The sequence below is a fragment of the Lynx rufus genome, unplaced genomic scaffold (assembly GCF_022079265.1).
Source record: "Lynx rufus isolate CCGP_SWC_20201006 ecotype Redwood Valley unplaced genomic scaffold, mLynRuf1.p SCAF_5, whole genome shotgun sequence".
Classification (NCBI taxonomy): domain Eukaryota; kingdom Metazoa; phylum Chordata; class Mammalia; order Carnivora; family Felidae; genus Lynx; species Lynx rufus.
The window spans coordinates 14448272-14463093 of record NW_025814867.1 but is presented as its reverse complement, the minus strand read 5'-3'; the positions used below and the strand labels follow the sequence as shown (position 1 = coordinate 14463093).

The 14822-nt window shown below is 36.2% G+C and overlaps 1 protein-coding gene across 2 annotated transcripts in view; it reads right to left on the bottom strand.

Moving 5' to 3' along the window:
• Positions 1–207: 207 nt before the first annotated feature.
• AZI2 (5-azacytidine induced 2) overlaps positions 208–14822 on the bottom strand; it is a 38570-nt gene continuing 23955 nt past the window's right edge. For both annotated transcript variants that reach the window (XM_047098723.1, XM_047098724.1), the window contains 3 exons: positions 9809–9867; positions 4464–4582; positions 208–2277 (listed from right to left, as the gene is read on the bottom strand). In XM_047098723.1, coding sequence (XP_046954679.1) covers positions 1865–2277; positions 4464–4582; positions 9809–9867 — 591 coding nt within the window. In that variant the 3' untranslated portion in view covers positions 208–1864. The remainder of the gene's footprint in view (positions 2278–4463; positions 4583–9808; positions 9868–14822) is intronic.

The following is a 14822-nucleotide window of genomic DNA, read 5'->3' as shown; positions in this document are numbered from 1 at the left end:
TAGCCCTTTAAACTGTAAAGAACATCAACTTCGGATTTCTGGCATACCTGTTTGACAGCTACCCTGTTGTTCAGATGGAAGAACATTTTTTCTACTCAAAAGAAGTTGGTTTAACAAGATAAATGCCCGTAACGTGAATCAAATTAACAACTGATAATTAGTACCTGACCCTGGAATATATAGGCAAGGACAATATTTCACGTTCACTTCAATTTCAAACAAAAATAATTTATTTTAATTAAACAATTTCTTGGCATTATTCAAAACATTAATCAAGCCATTATCTCATACGACTTCTTTACAAAGGAAAGTTTCCAACCTTGGTTTTACAAAAGGCAAACCAGTAAGCTACATTAGAGATGAGATATAATATACAGCCTATGCAGCCACATGAGAAATAGTTTCTGCTGCTTTGTTATTACACAGGTAGTTGCTTCCTTTAGCTAAAGCCTGGAGTCTTGTATTTGTTTTATGCATATTGGGTTTTGTTCTATTACTTGGCAGGAGATTGTACTCCCTGGAGTCAGCTGTGTTCATTGGTCAGAATAAATTCCAGCATCTGACACCAATTCCATTAATCACAGACAAGCCTGAATAAGTGAGTAAGATAATAGAAAGACAAAAATATCTGTGACCAGTGAACACTGTTTATGTATGTATGCTATTCAGTTAATATAGAAGAGATCTGAGATATTCTTTTGAGTTCAAGATATTTGAAACTGTCTATCAAAAAGGATAAAGGTCTCCTACATGAAACAGTTTATCTGAGGCAAAAGATGTATAAGCCAACTAATACATTATATTACAATGTTAATACCACCACCCTGAAAGAATTTAGACAGATTTCCATGTGAAGCCATCCTTGTTATATCTTTGTTTATAAATGATAGGCCACTTAGAATCAAAAAGTTTGGGGACATTCCGTGATCAGACTATATCAATACAGCACAAAATTTGGTTTACAGAACTAAAATTCTTAATGTGGTTAATCAAAAGTCACTCTTACATTTCAAAACAAAGTCTAACAATTTATAAGTCGCTGTACATAACAAGCAGGTATAGACCCTTTGAAGAAAATGACTTTATCCAGTTACATATTTAGCTTTTTATTATGGACCACTGAAGGCACAGATTAGACTGCAACCTGTGTGATGCTCTTTCTACTTCTAATTGGATAATGAGGTATTAAAATAGTTCACACACCACATAGGTTTTCAACTATTTCATCACTTTTTTCAGTTAGGATTTGAAGGATGTATGGGACAAAGTTGGTTTCAATGAGCAGGTTATTTCAAGTCTTGAAACCATTTTTTAATCACAATGTTACTGAGTCTTAAACTTTGAAACACAATAGCATATGCAGATGGAATAACCTATATTATTCAACTATAATTTTCATCTTTAAGGTCACTACAAATAGAACCTATTCACTTTGCCATGTCTTTTATGCAAATTAAAGCAACTTACAATTTTTCTCACATATTCATGGCCTCTTATTTTTATGAACAGATATTTAGGCATTTCACATGCTATATAAAACCATGTCCTAAAAAATTTTAATTCCATCCTTTACATGAGAGGCAGTTATTTACAATTACTATCAAAGGTAGAATCGTTTCTTTGAAACACCTTAAGTTTATTTATTAATTAGTAGCTTACATCTGATTCTTAGAACATGGAGCTGGAGGGTGCTCTTTCATACTGGAAAATTGATACATGATGTGGAGAACAGTATGTGCAAATGTATATACTGAAGAACTCTGCAAAAGTTAATTCAAAATCTGCTTTCAGTTAAGTAATTTCTTGAGAGCCACTGAAGGAGATAACAGTAACCTCATGACCAAATCCTGAAATCTCTTCAGAACTAATTCTTATAAAGGCAGTTTTGATTATGTTGATCCAAGTAATGCAGTGGTGGCAGGTTGGATAAAGGCAAAGTTTTATTTTTAGTTTCCCCAAATGCTGTCTCACTTGATTTAGGAGGGCTTGGGAATACCCAAGAATTATCTTCCAGAGAATTTCTGCCGTAAGAGTTGTGTTCCTGAAAGTTAGTACCATCATGAAGAATGGATCGCTCATTATCTGTCCATGATTGGAGAATTGCTTTCTCTGATAAAACCTTCATATCTCCTGATAAAGGGGAAGATGTGGTGTGGCAAAGAGTTTTGCCATTTGGTGACAGGGGGGAATGTCTTTTGTATGTTGCAGTAAAATTCGCCAAGTGCAGTTTTGTGCTGTCTTTCCCAAGGTCTTCCATGCATCCTATTGGGGCACAGGCTAAAAAGAAAGCACAGGCTAAAGGTCAGTTGTCAAGGCATTTGTGATCCTAATTTGGCTGAATCTAGAACTGGAAATAATATTTCCAAGTTAACATGATCACTGGGGCACTATGATTTGAGACAGATGACAAATGATCGAGTTCTAATCCTGGATCACTTATTTACTGACATTGTGACTTTAGGTTCAGCCACTTTTTGTGCTTCCAAGTGTCACTTCTCTCGTCTGCAAAATGGACATGGTATTCTTGTCCTGCCTATATCATAGGACCATTAATAAAGGTGAAGAATTGTATTGTGACTAGAGAAAGCCTGCCTACTGTTTAAGTGTCCATGGAAACCAAGAAAGCTGTTCTTAAATATAATATTCCTTTGCTTATTCAAATCTTTTTTCCATAGGTGCTTCAAAATAAATTTCTTCCGCAATGATTATATTTTGAATTGGTGAGGCCCAAAGTAAGTTATTTAATATACATTCAAAGGCTCTTAAGGATAAAACAGTTTGAATAGAATTTATAAAATAATTCTGTTTCTTATAAACACACATTTCTGCTGTGGTCACAGTAATAAGTCAAGAGAAAAAATGAGTTTAGTACACACGTAATGGCTTAGAAAATAAACTGAAGCAATTATTTAGCTAGTCTTAGCCAACATAATGGTAGTCTAAGGTTTTCCTCCCCTTCCAATTCAACCTACTAGGGCAAAATGCTAAGAATTATAACTCGGGCTTGAATCTATCATTTTAGAAGAAACTGAACCATATTATAAAATGAGCTCATTGCCTTTTTTCTTGGGAAGAGGGGAAGGAGTGGAGAAGACCTAGAAGTAACAGTGCCCAACTTCTGGACAAGGGTGATATGGAGGTCAGGAAAAAAGATGATCTAGTCTGTCTCTACTCATCAAAGCACGGAGTTCTGCAGTGAAGAGCTGTGGCCTTGAGCCCGCCAGAGAACTTTCAGTTCGATACACCACAAGATTTATCCTTCACCAGCTCAGAAGGGACGCAAGAATGAGCCATTTCCAAATGTGGAAAGAGCATTTTTCCTTTCTTATCCTTTGGAGACTATATTTGTTATATAAGCAGCCTCACTGAAAACTCCCTGTAAAATTATTCTGCGTTCCTTTTAAGAGAAATTTTACCTCTACCAATCAACACACAGTTGCCTCATAGGTAACCCTGGCCATTGGAAAACTCCAGGGTAAAATGAACCATAAATTAAGTTGGAGCCTGGCAGAGCACGATATTAATTTGCCTGATTCATAAATAACTCTCTAGAAACTAAAAGGGATTTTGACTTTAGTTTTCCTTTTTCCCTACTAGTTAACACTCCTGAGGAGATTTATAAAATACATTTCTCTTGTGCCCTCTTTAGGGCCAGTCCAAGGTGCATATAACTTTAGGTGCTGGTGATTATTTTTTTTACAAAAAGTCACATCTCAATTCCTTCAAAATAAACTTTTGGGCAAATTTACTTTATACAGCTTTTCAGAAATAAAACTATTATGTAATAAAAGGCACACATGCACTGATTTTTCTCTGAGATATGCAAAGAGCTTTTGTAAAGTAGCCACTAACTACTAGGTTAGGCCCAAAACTCAAAAGTTTAGTCAGCCAAGCAGTTAATATGAAAAGCAAATCAATGAAAATTTTTTGTTTCATTGAAAGAGATAGTGGGATCACAAACAGTTTCCATTCTAAACGGTCTATCCTTTATGGGAAGAAAAATTAAGTTTACCAAATGAAAACAAATTATGCATCAAAGTTATTTTTTTCAAAACTAATTTAAAGGGCTAGGTCTTTGATATATTCTGTGGCACTGGAATGAAAAATAGCTTTTGATGTCTTGATGTCTTTTTTTTAAAATATAAGGAGGAGTTGTGGTAAAAGGTCAACTAGAGCAAACTTAACACCTCAGCCTTATACACATAAGCAACACTTGGCTGAGAAAAAAAGCCACAAGGGGAAAAGAATACAGTACGGAAGAAAAAACACATCAGCAACACCTTTATGTGTGAAGTTGACCAGTATGAGAATGAAGCCAAAGCAGAGAATAGGTAGGCTGTGAACATACTATATATACTCTGGCTTATCAAAATCATCTGATGAGATTTCGATAAGAAACGATAGCCAGTTGCTCTTCAAGCTGTTTGGCTGGAATCAGTGGTTTCCAGCAAACATTAACTTGCCTTTCTTGACTGTAGTTGGGGTTTTCAGTTTTCTTAGTAGTTCAGCTTGTACTTGAGTCACCAAATGTAAATTAGACATCTCTCTCTTCAGTTCCCAGTATGCATTTTGCATATTGTCGCTGAAATGCAAGTTAAAAAAAAAAAAGTTAATGGTTATTTTCCTTACGGACAGAAAGAAGTGACGTTAAAATAGAAATGAGCATTCCTGCTCTAGTTTTGAGATGATATAAATTAAACAAAACTTCCTCATTAAATAATTGAAATACAATTAGGGCATTAGAACAAGTGAAAAGATCTTATTCAATAATAATATTGACCTAGTTTCTAGCCATTAACTGAACTGTATTAAACAGAAGGGTATTTACCAAAAAAGAAGTATTATCACCAAGTGTCTCATAGTTCTCAGAATTGAGGTTTTTATTATAGCCCATAATGTGCAGTGGTGTTATTATCATACTTTTAGAGTAAGGAGTATTTTCTTCATTTGCAAATCTGATACAGAAAAATAGTGACATTTATTCATGTATAGAGTTTTAATTTGTATTTATCTCTTGATTATTCGGTTTTGACGTTGTGAATTGAAATGTGTATCCCCAAACCCACATTAAAATAAAATTTAGGTTTCATGCATTCCATTCTTTTATGTTTGACTGGGCTGTCTCATATTGTTGGTTCTAAACCAATGTGACATGACAGCACAAGACAGGAAGAGCCAGATGATTTCCTGGTAAGGGAAAAGAAGCTAGAGAGAGAGAGGATTATATGAACCAGAATTTAAAGACTTCACAAATGCCTCTCATTTTCATAATTAAAAGTATTTTATGTCAATTATCTGAGCAGTTACAAATTAGCTATTTTAAACCTAATCTGTAAAAGTTTCATTCTTCCATTAAACATTATGTGGATATTCATGGTTTTCTTTCTTAGGTTTTTAATTGCCAACTAAACTGAAATCTTCGATACATATTCTTACTATGCTATACAAGAATATGTAAAATATTAAGTATAGGAACTGATCTCATAGTATTCAAATGACCATTATTGCCTTTTAAAGATATTGTTGTAAGTTTAATAACAAGTACCAAATTAGAAAATGTTACTTTATGCTTCAATTTTTATCTAGCTGTAAACAAAAACCTTTAAACCAAGGGATAATATCTTGGTATCTACATCTAACCTCCTATTCTAATTACGAAGGAACTGATCTACTAAAAAACAATTATATGGAATGTAAGGTTACATACCTTTTTTGTCAAGATATTTCTTTCTATTCCACTCCAACCAACCACAATTCTTTCAACAGAAGCAGAATACACTTTATACTGCTTTTGGAAAAAATCTGCATGTTTTAATCTATTGTAAACGTGATTTGTCAAACAGCAGTCTATTAAAAATCACAGGCTTTTTGCAGGTTTTTGGTAAGTGTGAAATAATTACTTCACAAAAATTAGTTAACCACTTTACTTCACCAGTAAACATCTGAGATGTATGCTACAGTGAATGTTTCACATAGGAACCTGTCTTAAGTGTGAAGGGTTGTTGGTTCCTTGTTGCAATTCTGGGCATTCAGTATGCTTTCCAAAGAGTTACTCACATTACATAGCAGTAAGTGTAAGTGCTACATGTGCTAATTCATGCAGACAGTCATGATATGAATATACAGTTTAAAAATAGTGTTTAATTATTGTCATGAGATGGTAAATCAGTACCTGACTTGGAGAAAAGCAAAGCAAATACCCAAGACTGTGTTTGGATCCTAGAATAACGTTCACATTTAATCATTCAAACTAGCTAAGCATGTAAAATAAAAGACAGATAATTATAACAAGTGTTAAAGCAGTGTCTAATATACATTTTCCAATTCAATGAAGACTGCTTATAAACTAGGTTAAACTAAAAACTAGGTTGCCAACTTTAACATACATCTAAGTCTTTTTGCCCTTAAAGTCATATGAATTAAAAACAGATTAAAAAAAAAAAAAGTCTAAATTACTAAGTGTAAGCTCTCCCTCTTGTGGATAACAAAGCAATGACAGTCCCTTTACAGTAAATATTAAAGTGCTATAGTCTTCAAAGTGTGTTAAAAATTTATTTTTAATTCTACTTGTACAGAATATTTAAATCATCACTTAAGTGAGACTGGAAGAGGCAAGTTGTCATCCACAAGTCTTTAGCAGAGTTCCAACTAACCGTCATTTATCTAGATTATTTTTGAGATTATATAGTCAGACTTCACCTCCCACACCCCCAACCAGGAGTGTGAAGTTAGTTAAGTTTTGCTTTAAATGACATAGACACACACACACACACATTTTTTTCACATATAAAGAAATTATAAAACTATTTGAACACTGAGGTACAACACTAAAGCATCCCAAATGAGAACCCTAAAAAAATAAAATAGGTGAAACAAAATAATGATGGTTGAGCATTTCTCCCATGTTATCACACCAACTTGGCAAACTGGGTAACCACATATTCCATGTGAGGAAACAGGTTCAGGAGAACTTACTCCATACTCTAACATGTTGCTGATCAAAGTCATCTTTTAATCATCTAGTCTAATGACTGCCTGCTGCCATTTTGAGTAACATTTTTTAATATCATAATCACCATCATCTTCATTAGACATTTACCAAGCACCTCCAATATACTCACTACCAACACAATCTTCTTAGCCCCAGTATAAAATCTCAACCCTCTAAATTTTAAATGTAAGTAAACCTGCTTAGCCACATTGCAAGGAGATACATGCCCTGCTTACAAACTGTGTAAAAGCCCAGTTTTCTTAGTTGACAATATACATTCAACTCTTCAATACAAAAGGAAGATTCCTCGTATAAGAAAAATCAACTTTTTTACTTCACCCATACATATTTTTCTTTAGCTTCTGAAAATTTACTTTTATATCACCCAGAAGAACTAAAGTCAAAGTGTGAGCATCTTACCCAAGAGCTAAAGACTTAGAAATTTACATTTTGACAACTGTGATTCCCCAAAATCAACTGTCTTTCAGACATTTTTGATTGTGAAGCACAGCAAGGAATCAATTTACTCTGCAACCCAAACAACCAAGTTATAACAAACCATACTTATTGCCCTTATTATGTGTAACACACTCTGGTATGTTCTGTTCTGTTTTATTCAGTGTTTGTATAAATACTTAACTCATAAAATTTCACAATTACTAAGGGAACACGGCACAATTTGAAAAACATTAATCTATATTTTCTATATTTTCAATTTCTTAAGAACTTCACAATTCAAGTTTACCCCATACCTAGATCTGTTTAAGAACTGAGTGCAACAACCTAAAGCTAACACCAGATGAACACTGGTAAGAAACTGGCCAAATTTCTGATAGGACTGTAATTATTAAAAGATGCTGTATACAGTAAAGGCCTCCAGTAATTATGTTAGGGAAATAGTACAGTACCTCATTTGCCTAGCAGTATGATGGAGGAAATATGAAAAAAGAGTGTTCCCACAAAGGGGGCTTTACAAATAACTGAAAATCATCCCTAAAAATATGTAAAATTGTACTTAAAGGTTTTATGGAAACATCCGTATGTACTTTTTTGCTAATGTAATAAACTTACATCTGAATTGTTCTACTTAAAAGTGATGAGGTAACTTACAAATATTAATAAAACATAGGACTGACTATAAACTAGAAATAGGTTTATATCATGTACATGGTAAGGCAAAGGAAAAACAAGATAAAATGCAGCTAGGAATGAGGCTAACATATAATTGAATGATACAGAGTTTACCAAGGGTAAACAAACCAGAAGAGGGAAAACTGATCAGTTTGGCAATCCGTATTGCTTACATAAAATAAATGCAAACCAACTTGTAAAAAGCTGTCCATACAATTTCAGCATTAGGGAGCCATTAGAACATGCTTTAATCATACAGTTCTTTTAGCATACAAGTAACTTTTAGAGCTAAGAACTTTTAGAGCTAAGGTAATTCTTTATAAAAACTGTTTCGCTCAGTTGATACTCTGAATTAATACTGAAGTTTAGAGAATTCAAAAGTACTTTGAAGCCAGTTATATATATATAACCTGGTAGCCTCAAAAGGTTGACTCACCTCTTTGGACCTTCATCCTCCTCTAAATCCTGGTATATTCTTTACTATGTTGTTAGGTATATGAGGTCTTCAAAGACATTTCTGGGGACCAGTTTTCAAGTTATTCTCAGTAGATGTGATCCAAATTTATGTAAAATCTCCCATGAATGGAAGAAGTCTCCTTCTATATCATGTACTTCTAATACACTATTACACAGCCCCTTTGACCTACTCCGATTCTAACATATTTTTTGTTCCCTGATTCTTTCCAAAAATGGTTTGAAGAGGCTTATAAAAAATGATAAATATAACAAAGGGAAACCTAGGTTGGCAGGAGAAAAGGTAACTTTGATAAAAAAAAAAAAAGGCAACTTTGAGAAAATTTACATGGATACTGAACTAGACACACTGTTTAAAAAGGAAAAACTTCTTGCTACAAAGCTGGATGAAACTTCAAGGCATAACTGAATAACTGTTCAAATGGCAGAGTTTATTAATTCCAATTGTTATGGTAATTGTTATAACCCATAAGGCCTAAAATACCCTGGCCCTATAAAGAAAAAGTTGGCCTATCCCTGAATCTAGAAGATTGGCTGCAATCCTCAAATTCTGCCCTACTTGATCATTTCTTTCAATTAGGTTTTGATAGGAATAGGTATGAGCCATTTCACATTACTCGCTTTTGCTCAGTAAACTTTGGAAGCCAAATGATCAAGCAATGAAGTCAACTCACTATTTTTCATTGGATGAAAGTATCCTTCTAGAGAAGAGATGCTAAAATCAGATAATTTAAAACACAGTACTTGTTACTCAAGTAAAAATGACATATATTTAAGAAAAAAGGGTTAAAGTAACATATGAACTCTGATAGCTACTTTTGTTTTTACCCCAAATGGATAGTTCTTTTAAAATTCATGTTATACGAAAGACTAAGGTGGTCCAAATTTGCCCTTAAGGCGGAGTTACCGTATATGGAAATGTATAATTCTTCAGGTACAAACCAGGATTTATTACAGAATACTTTCTACACAGCTCCCTAAAAATCTAAAAGTGTTCAAAATTTTGTTTAAAGCATCACAATATGCACTTTTCTACTACTTAAGTTCAAACCTACTGCTGATGAACAGTTAAATGTTTTTTATAAATCCACTGTGATCAGAGATTACATGCAGTACCCAAATAGTATCCATTCTTTTTTAAAGTTAAATCACAACAGAAATCTAGGTAACCTATACAATGTGTTATTTTTGAATTTTGAAGAATGTTCATACCTTGAAATGCTCAGTCTTTGGAGATCACTGCTATTCAGATTGTCTTCCTGAGATGGATCCTGTCATTTGTTTAAAAATAAAGTTTTAAAGTTATAATTGTCAAGAAGTGTAGATCTGTTTCCCAAACTAGTTCTTTATGATGTGGGAGTTTCACATATACAGGGGCCCATGGCTACAAAACATTGGGAAACACTGTTCAAGTTAAACAAATTCCTATGCTATAGAACTTCTCAAAACCTTTGGTATACAATAGCACATAATGAATAGCTAAATGGGTTCTTATTAGGTACTTTAGTCCTCTATACCAACTCCATTTTACATATCCAGTGTTTTCTAAACTTCTTTGGCTCTAGTGTCTTCACCTGGTCCCAAAGGATCAACTTTTCTAAATATAAATGACTGGAATATTGGGGGATATAGAAAAGTCTAAAAGGGCCATAGTGGAACTCACCCTGGAAGCTTGACCTCATTAATACCAAACAGTAGTCAACTGAGTAAAAAACAAAAACAAAACCAAAAACCCCTCACCATTATGTCAACATAGGGATGCTATTTCACACTTTTGATTTCAACTTGGAACCTCTGATAAATTTGCATTAAGCATTCCACTATTCCTATTCCTGGTTGATATCTTTACCTTAGTTGTGACCATTTTTTTTTTTTTTAGTTTTAAATCTCCCCTCCCCCTGCAAATAAATTCTTATGAAGGTCAAGGACCAAGTCTTAAATTAGAAAAAAAAAAAATCCTTTTAATTCATCTTAAAGTCATAAGTTTCTTAGTCCTTCAGATACCATTTCAGCAGTAAGCGAAAAGTGATTTCTAAAGTTTCTTCTACTTTTAAATGTTTCTATGATTTATGATGAATTAAACTAAATTTATCCCTTAGCACCATCTAGTGGAAAAGAGTAACTAATGAGAATTGATCTATCTCATACACACACACACACACACACACACACACACACACACACCCTTAAGAGTATTGCTTTTCGGGGGCGCCTGGGTGGCGCAGTCGGTTAAGCGTCCGACTTCAGCCAGGTCACAATCTCGCGGTCCGTGAGTTCGAGCCCCGCGTCAGGCTCTGGGCTGATGGCTCGGAGCCTGGAGCCTGTTTCCAATTCTGTGTCTCCCTCTCTCTCTGCCCCTCCCCCGTTCATGCTCTGTCTCTCTCTGTCCCAAAAATAAATAAACGTTGAAAAAAAAAATTAAAAAAAAAAAAAAAGAGTATTGCTTTTCTGGATTAAGTTTTTTTGAAATACATTCACTTATTAAATATACTATATACTAAGCACTATGCAAAACATGTTACATATTATCTAACCTTCATGAAAAAAACAGTATTTAAAAGTCTACTTTACAGAAAACAAGTTCAGAAGAATTAAATGATGTTCCTAATTTTACATAATAATTAGCAACACCGTAATTATGAGCCACGTTTTTATAATGCCATGGTACTGTTTTCTACTCAGTAAGGAAATATCCCTTATGTAAAAAGCTATCAATTTCCTTTCAAGGCAAATCCATTTACTGACAATTATAATTCAGAGCTACAAAGTACAGATCCTTTCTTGCAAGCATATCTTTTTAAAAGAAGCCTCTAAAAAAGATGGCGGAGTAGGAGGATCGTAAGCTCACCTTGTTCCACAGATACAAGCAGATAACATCCATCCACATCAGTGTAAATAACCCACAAAATGACCTGAGGGATGACAGAACAGACTCTCCACAGCAAAAGGTAAAGAAGAGACTATACTGAAGAGGTAGGAAGAGCAGAGAGGCCATCTGGAGCTAAATGGACCCATGGGTCTATCTGAAGGAGGGAGGAACATTGCAGGCATGGAGAAAGAAAAAGACTCACTCTCACACTAGGCACCCCAGGCATGGGGAACACACACAGGGAAGACAAATCCCCAAAGAATCCCTGTAACATTTGGCTTTGAAAACCAGAGAGGCCTAATTTCCCAAGTTCTTTTTTTTTTTTTTTTTCAACATTTATTTATTTTTGGGACAGAGAGAGACAGAGCATGAACGGGGGAGGGGCAGAGAGAGAGGGAGACACAGAATCGGAAACAGGCTCCAGGCTCTGAGCCATCTGCCCAGAGCCCGACGCGGGGCTCGAACTCACGGACCGCAAGATCGTGACCTGGCTGAAGTCGGACGCTTAACTGACTGCGCCACCCAGGCGCCCATAATTTTTTTTTTTTTTTCAACATTTATTTATTTTTGGGACAGAGAGAGACAGAGCATAATTTCCCAAGTTCTTACAATCAGTGGGGCTTAACACCTGGGACTTGACAAATCAATGAGCTCAGCTCTGGGAGGGAGGGGAGCGCAGAGGAAACAGAATCCCCGCCCTTGAAGGGACAGCATAATGAACCCCGAGAAGACACAGTATTGAAGCAGCACTGTGAAAAATGCTTCAGGTATATGGGAGAGAGATTAGCTGACTCATGTTAGAGCATGTGCTAGAGTAGCAGGGATCGCTGGGAGACTTCTCAAAGAAGAAAGGAGCTGGTGGGTGCTTCTCTCCCTGGCCCCCCACCCTATTTACACAGACACGTGCAGGACCAGTGCAGCACCCTCTCCACCTGGCTGGCTAACAGCATGCCCCACGCTTCTACAGTTCTGCCCTCTCCAACCCAACCAGCTTCCATAGTTTTGGGCAGCAGCAGGTACCCTCCCACAACCGACCAGCAAAGACCTTGCTGGCACTAAATATACTGCCCCCCACACTCTCTTGGGGACTCACCCCCACCAGCCATAAAGCAGTTTTCAAAAGCAGCTCCAGCTCCCCTCCCACTGTAGACCTCTCCTGCTCAAACTGTGCTAACACCATATGCCGTGCCCCAACATTCTCCTATGGATCTGCTCCTTTCAATATTGCCCTTGGCCAGAACCCATCCAAAGTGGTAAAACCCTGGCACTGTGCAGGCAGCCCTGGGAGGGGCCAGCACCACTCCAAAAGTGACTCCTGTCCTGGGGAGACGGGAAAATAACCACACAGACACCAGACTGGCTGCAGCTGGAGGAGTGGGGGGTAGACATCTGGTCTAACTACAGGGCCTACCCACCAACAAAAGCTTCTTAAGACACAATACAGGGAAAGTACCCTGAAGTTCAGTGCTACTGCATCTCTGGGAAAAGCCTGGTCTGCCTTGACCAAAGCCCAAGGTGGCCCTAGACTGGCCCACTAACAGAGGGACCAGACCCTTCCCACAAGAGGCAAAGAAGGCAACTGCAGATGACTGAAGGCAAAAGTGGCTTGGCCCAAACAGTAAGGAGCACACACAGGAGATGCGCCTGAAATGTGAGGTTCTGGTGAACACGGGACATTGTACTTCTTGGCACCACAGGACCTCTTCTTTATAACGCCACTATTTCAAGAGCTGGAGACATAGCTCACTTCCCTAAGACATAGAAACAAACAAAATTAAGAGACAGAGGATTATGCCCCAAAAGAAAGAAAAGGCCTAGATCATAGCAAGAGACCTAAACAAAACAGAGATTAATATGCGTGGTAGAGTATTTACAATAATGGTCATAAAGATACTCACTAGACTTGAGAAGAGTGGAAGACCTCAGTGAGACCCTTACAAAAGAGATAGAAACCATAAAAATATAAACCATAAGAGATGAAGAACTCAGTAACTGAAATTAGAAATGTACTAGACGAAACAGTGCACCAGAAAATAAGAAAGGATGAGCGAACTGAAGCCAGAGTAATGGAAAGCAATCAAGCTGAAGAGAAGAAAGATAAAATTATAATAATAAATGAAAACAGATTTAGGGAATTCAGTGATGCCATCAAGTGTAATAACATTTGAATCACAGGGATGCTACAAGAAGAGAATGAAAAGGGGACAGAAAGTTTATTTGAAGAAATAAATTTGGAAAGCTGAAAACTTCCTGCATCTGAGGGAAGAAACCAAAATCCAGATACAGGAGGCACATAAAGCCCCCAATAAAATCTAGCCAAGAGGTGCAAAGCAAGACACATTATAATGACAATGGCAAAAGGCAGTGAGAGAGAATTTTAAATGCAGCAAAACACATACATGGGAAACCCCATGTGGCTACCAGCTGATTTTTCACCAGAAAGTGTGCAGGCCAGAAGGGAGTAGCATGATACATTAAAAGTGCTGAAAGAAAAAACCCTGCAGCCAAGAATACGCTACAGAGCAAAGATATCATTCAGAATAGAAGAGATAAATGGTTTCCCAAACAAAGGTAAAAGGAATTCATCACCACTAAGCCAACCCTACAAGAAATGTTAAAGGGGACACTTTGGAAAGGAAAGACCATTAGTAGGAATAATAAAAGGAGCACAAAAACAGTAAAATTTATATCTATAAAACTCAGCCAAGGGATTCACAAAATAGAATGATGTAAAGTATGACACCATTTACCTAAAACATGAGGTGGAGAGAAATAAATACTGGATTGAAACCTAAGTGACCACTAACTTAATATAGACTGCTATCTGCATAAAATGTTACGTTACATGCAAACCTAATAGTACCACAAATCTCAAAACCCACTAATAGATATGCAAAACGTAAAGAGAAAGGAATCCAAGTATATGACTACAGAAAGTCAGCAAACCAGGAGAGTGCAAGAGAAGAAAGTAACAGAGTAGAACTATAAAAACAACTGTAAACAAGTAATAAAATGGCAATAAGTACATACCTATCAATAATTACTTTGAATATAAATGGACTGAATGGTACAATCAAAAGACATTAGGTGATGGAATGGATAAAAAAGGAAAAGATCCATCTATATGCTGCCTACAAGAGACTCATTACAGAACTAAAGACAAATGCAGATTGAAAGTAAAGGGATGGAAAAGCATTTGTCATGCAAATGGTGGCAGGGAAAAAAAAAGCCAGGTTGGCAATACTTTTATGGGATAAAATAGACTTTTAAACAAAGACATGGGGTGCCAGGGTGGCTCAGTCGGTTAAGCATCTGACTCCCAGTTTCAGCTCAGGTCACTATCTCACTGTTTCATGG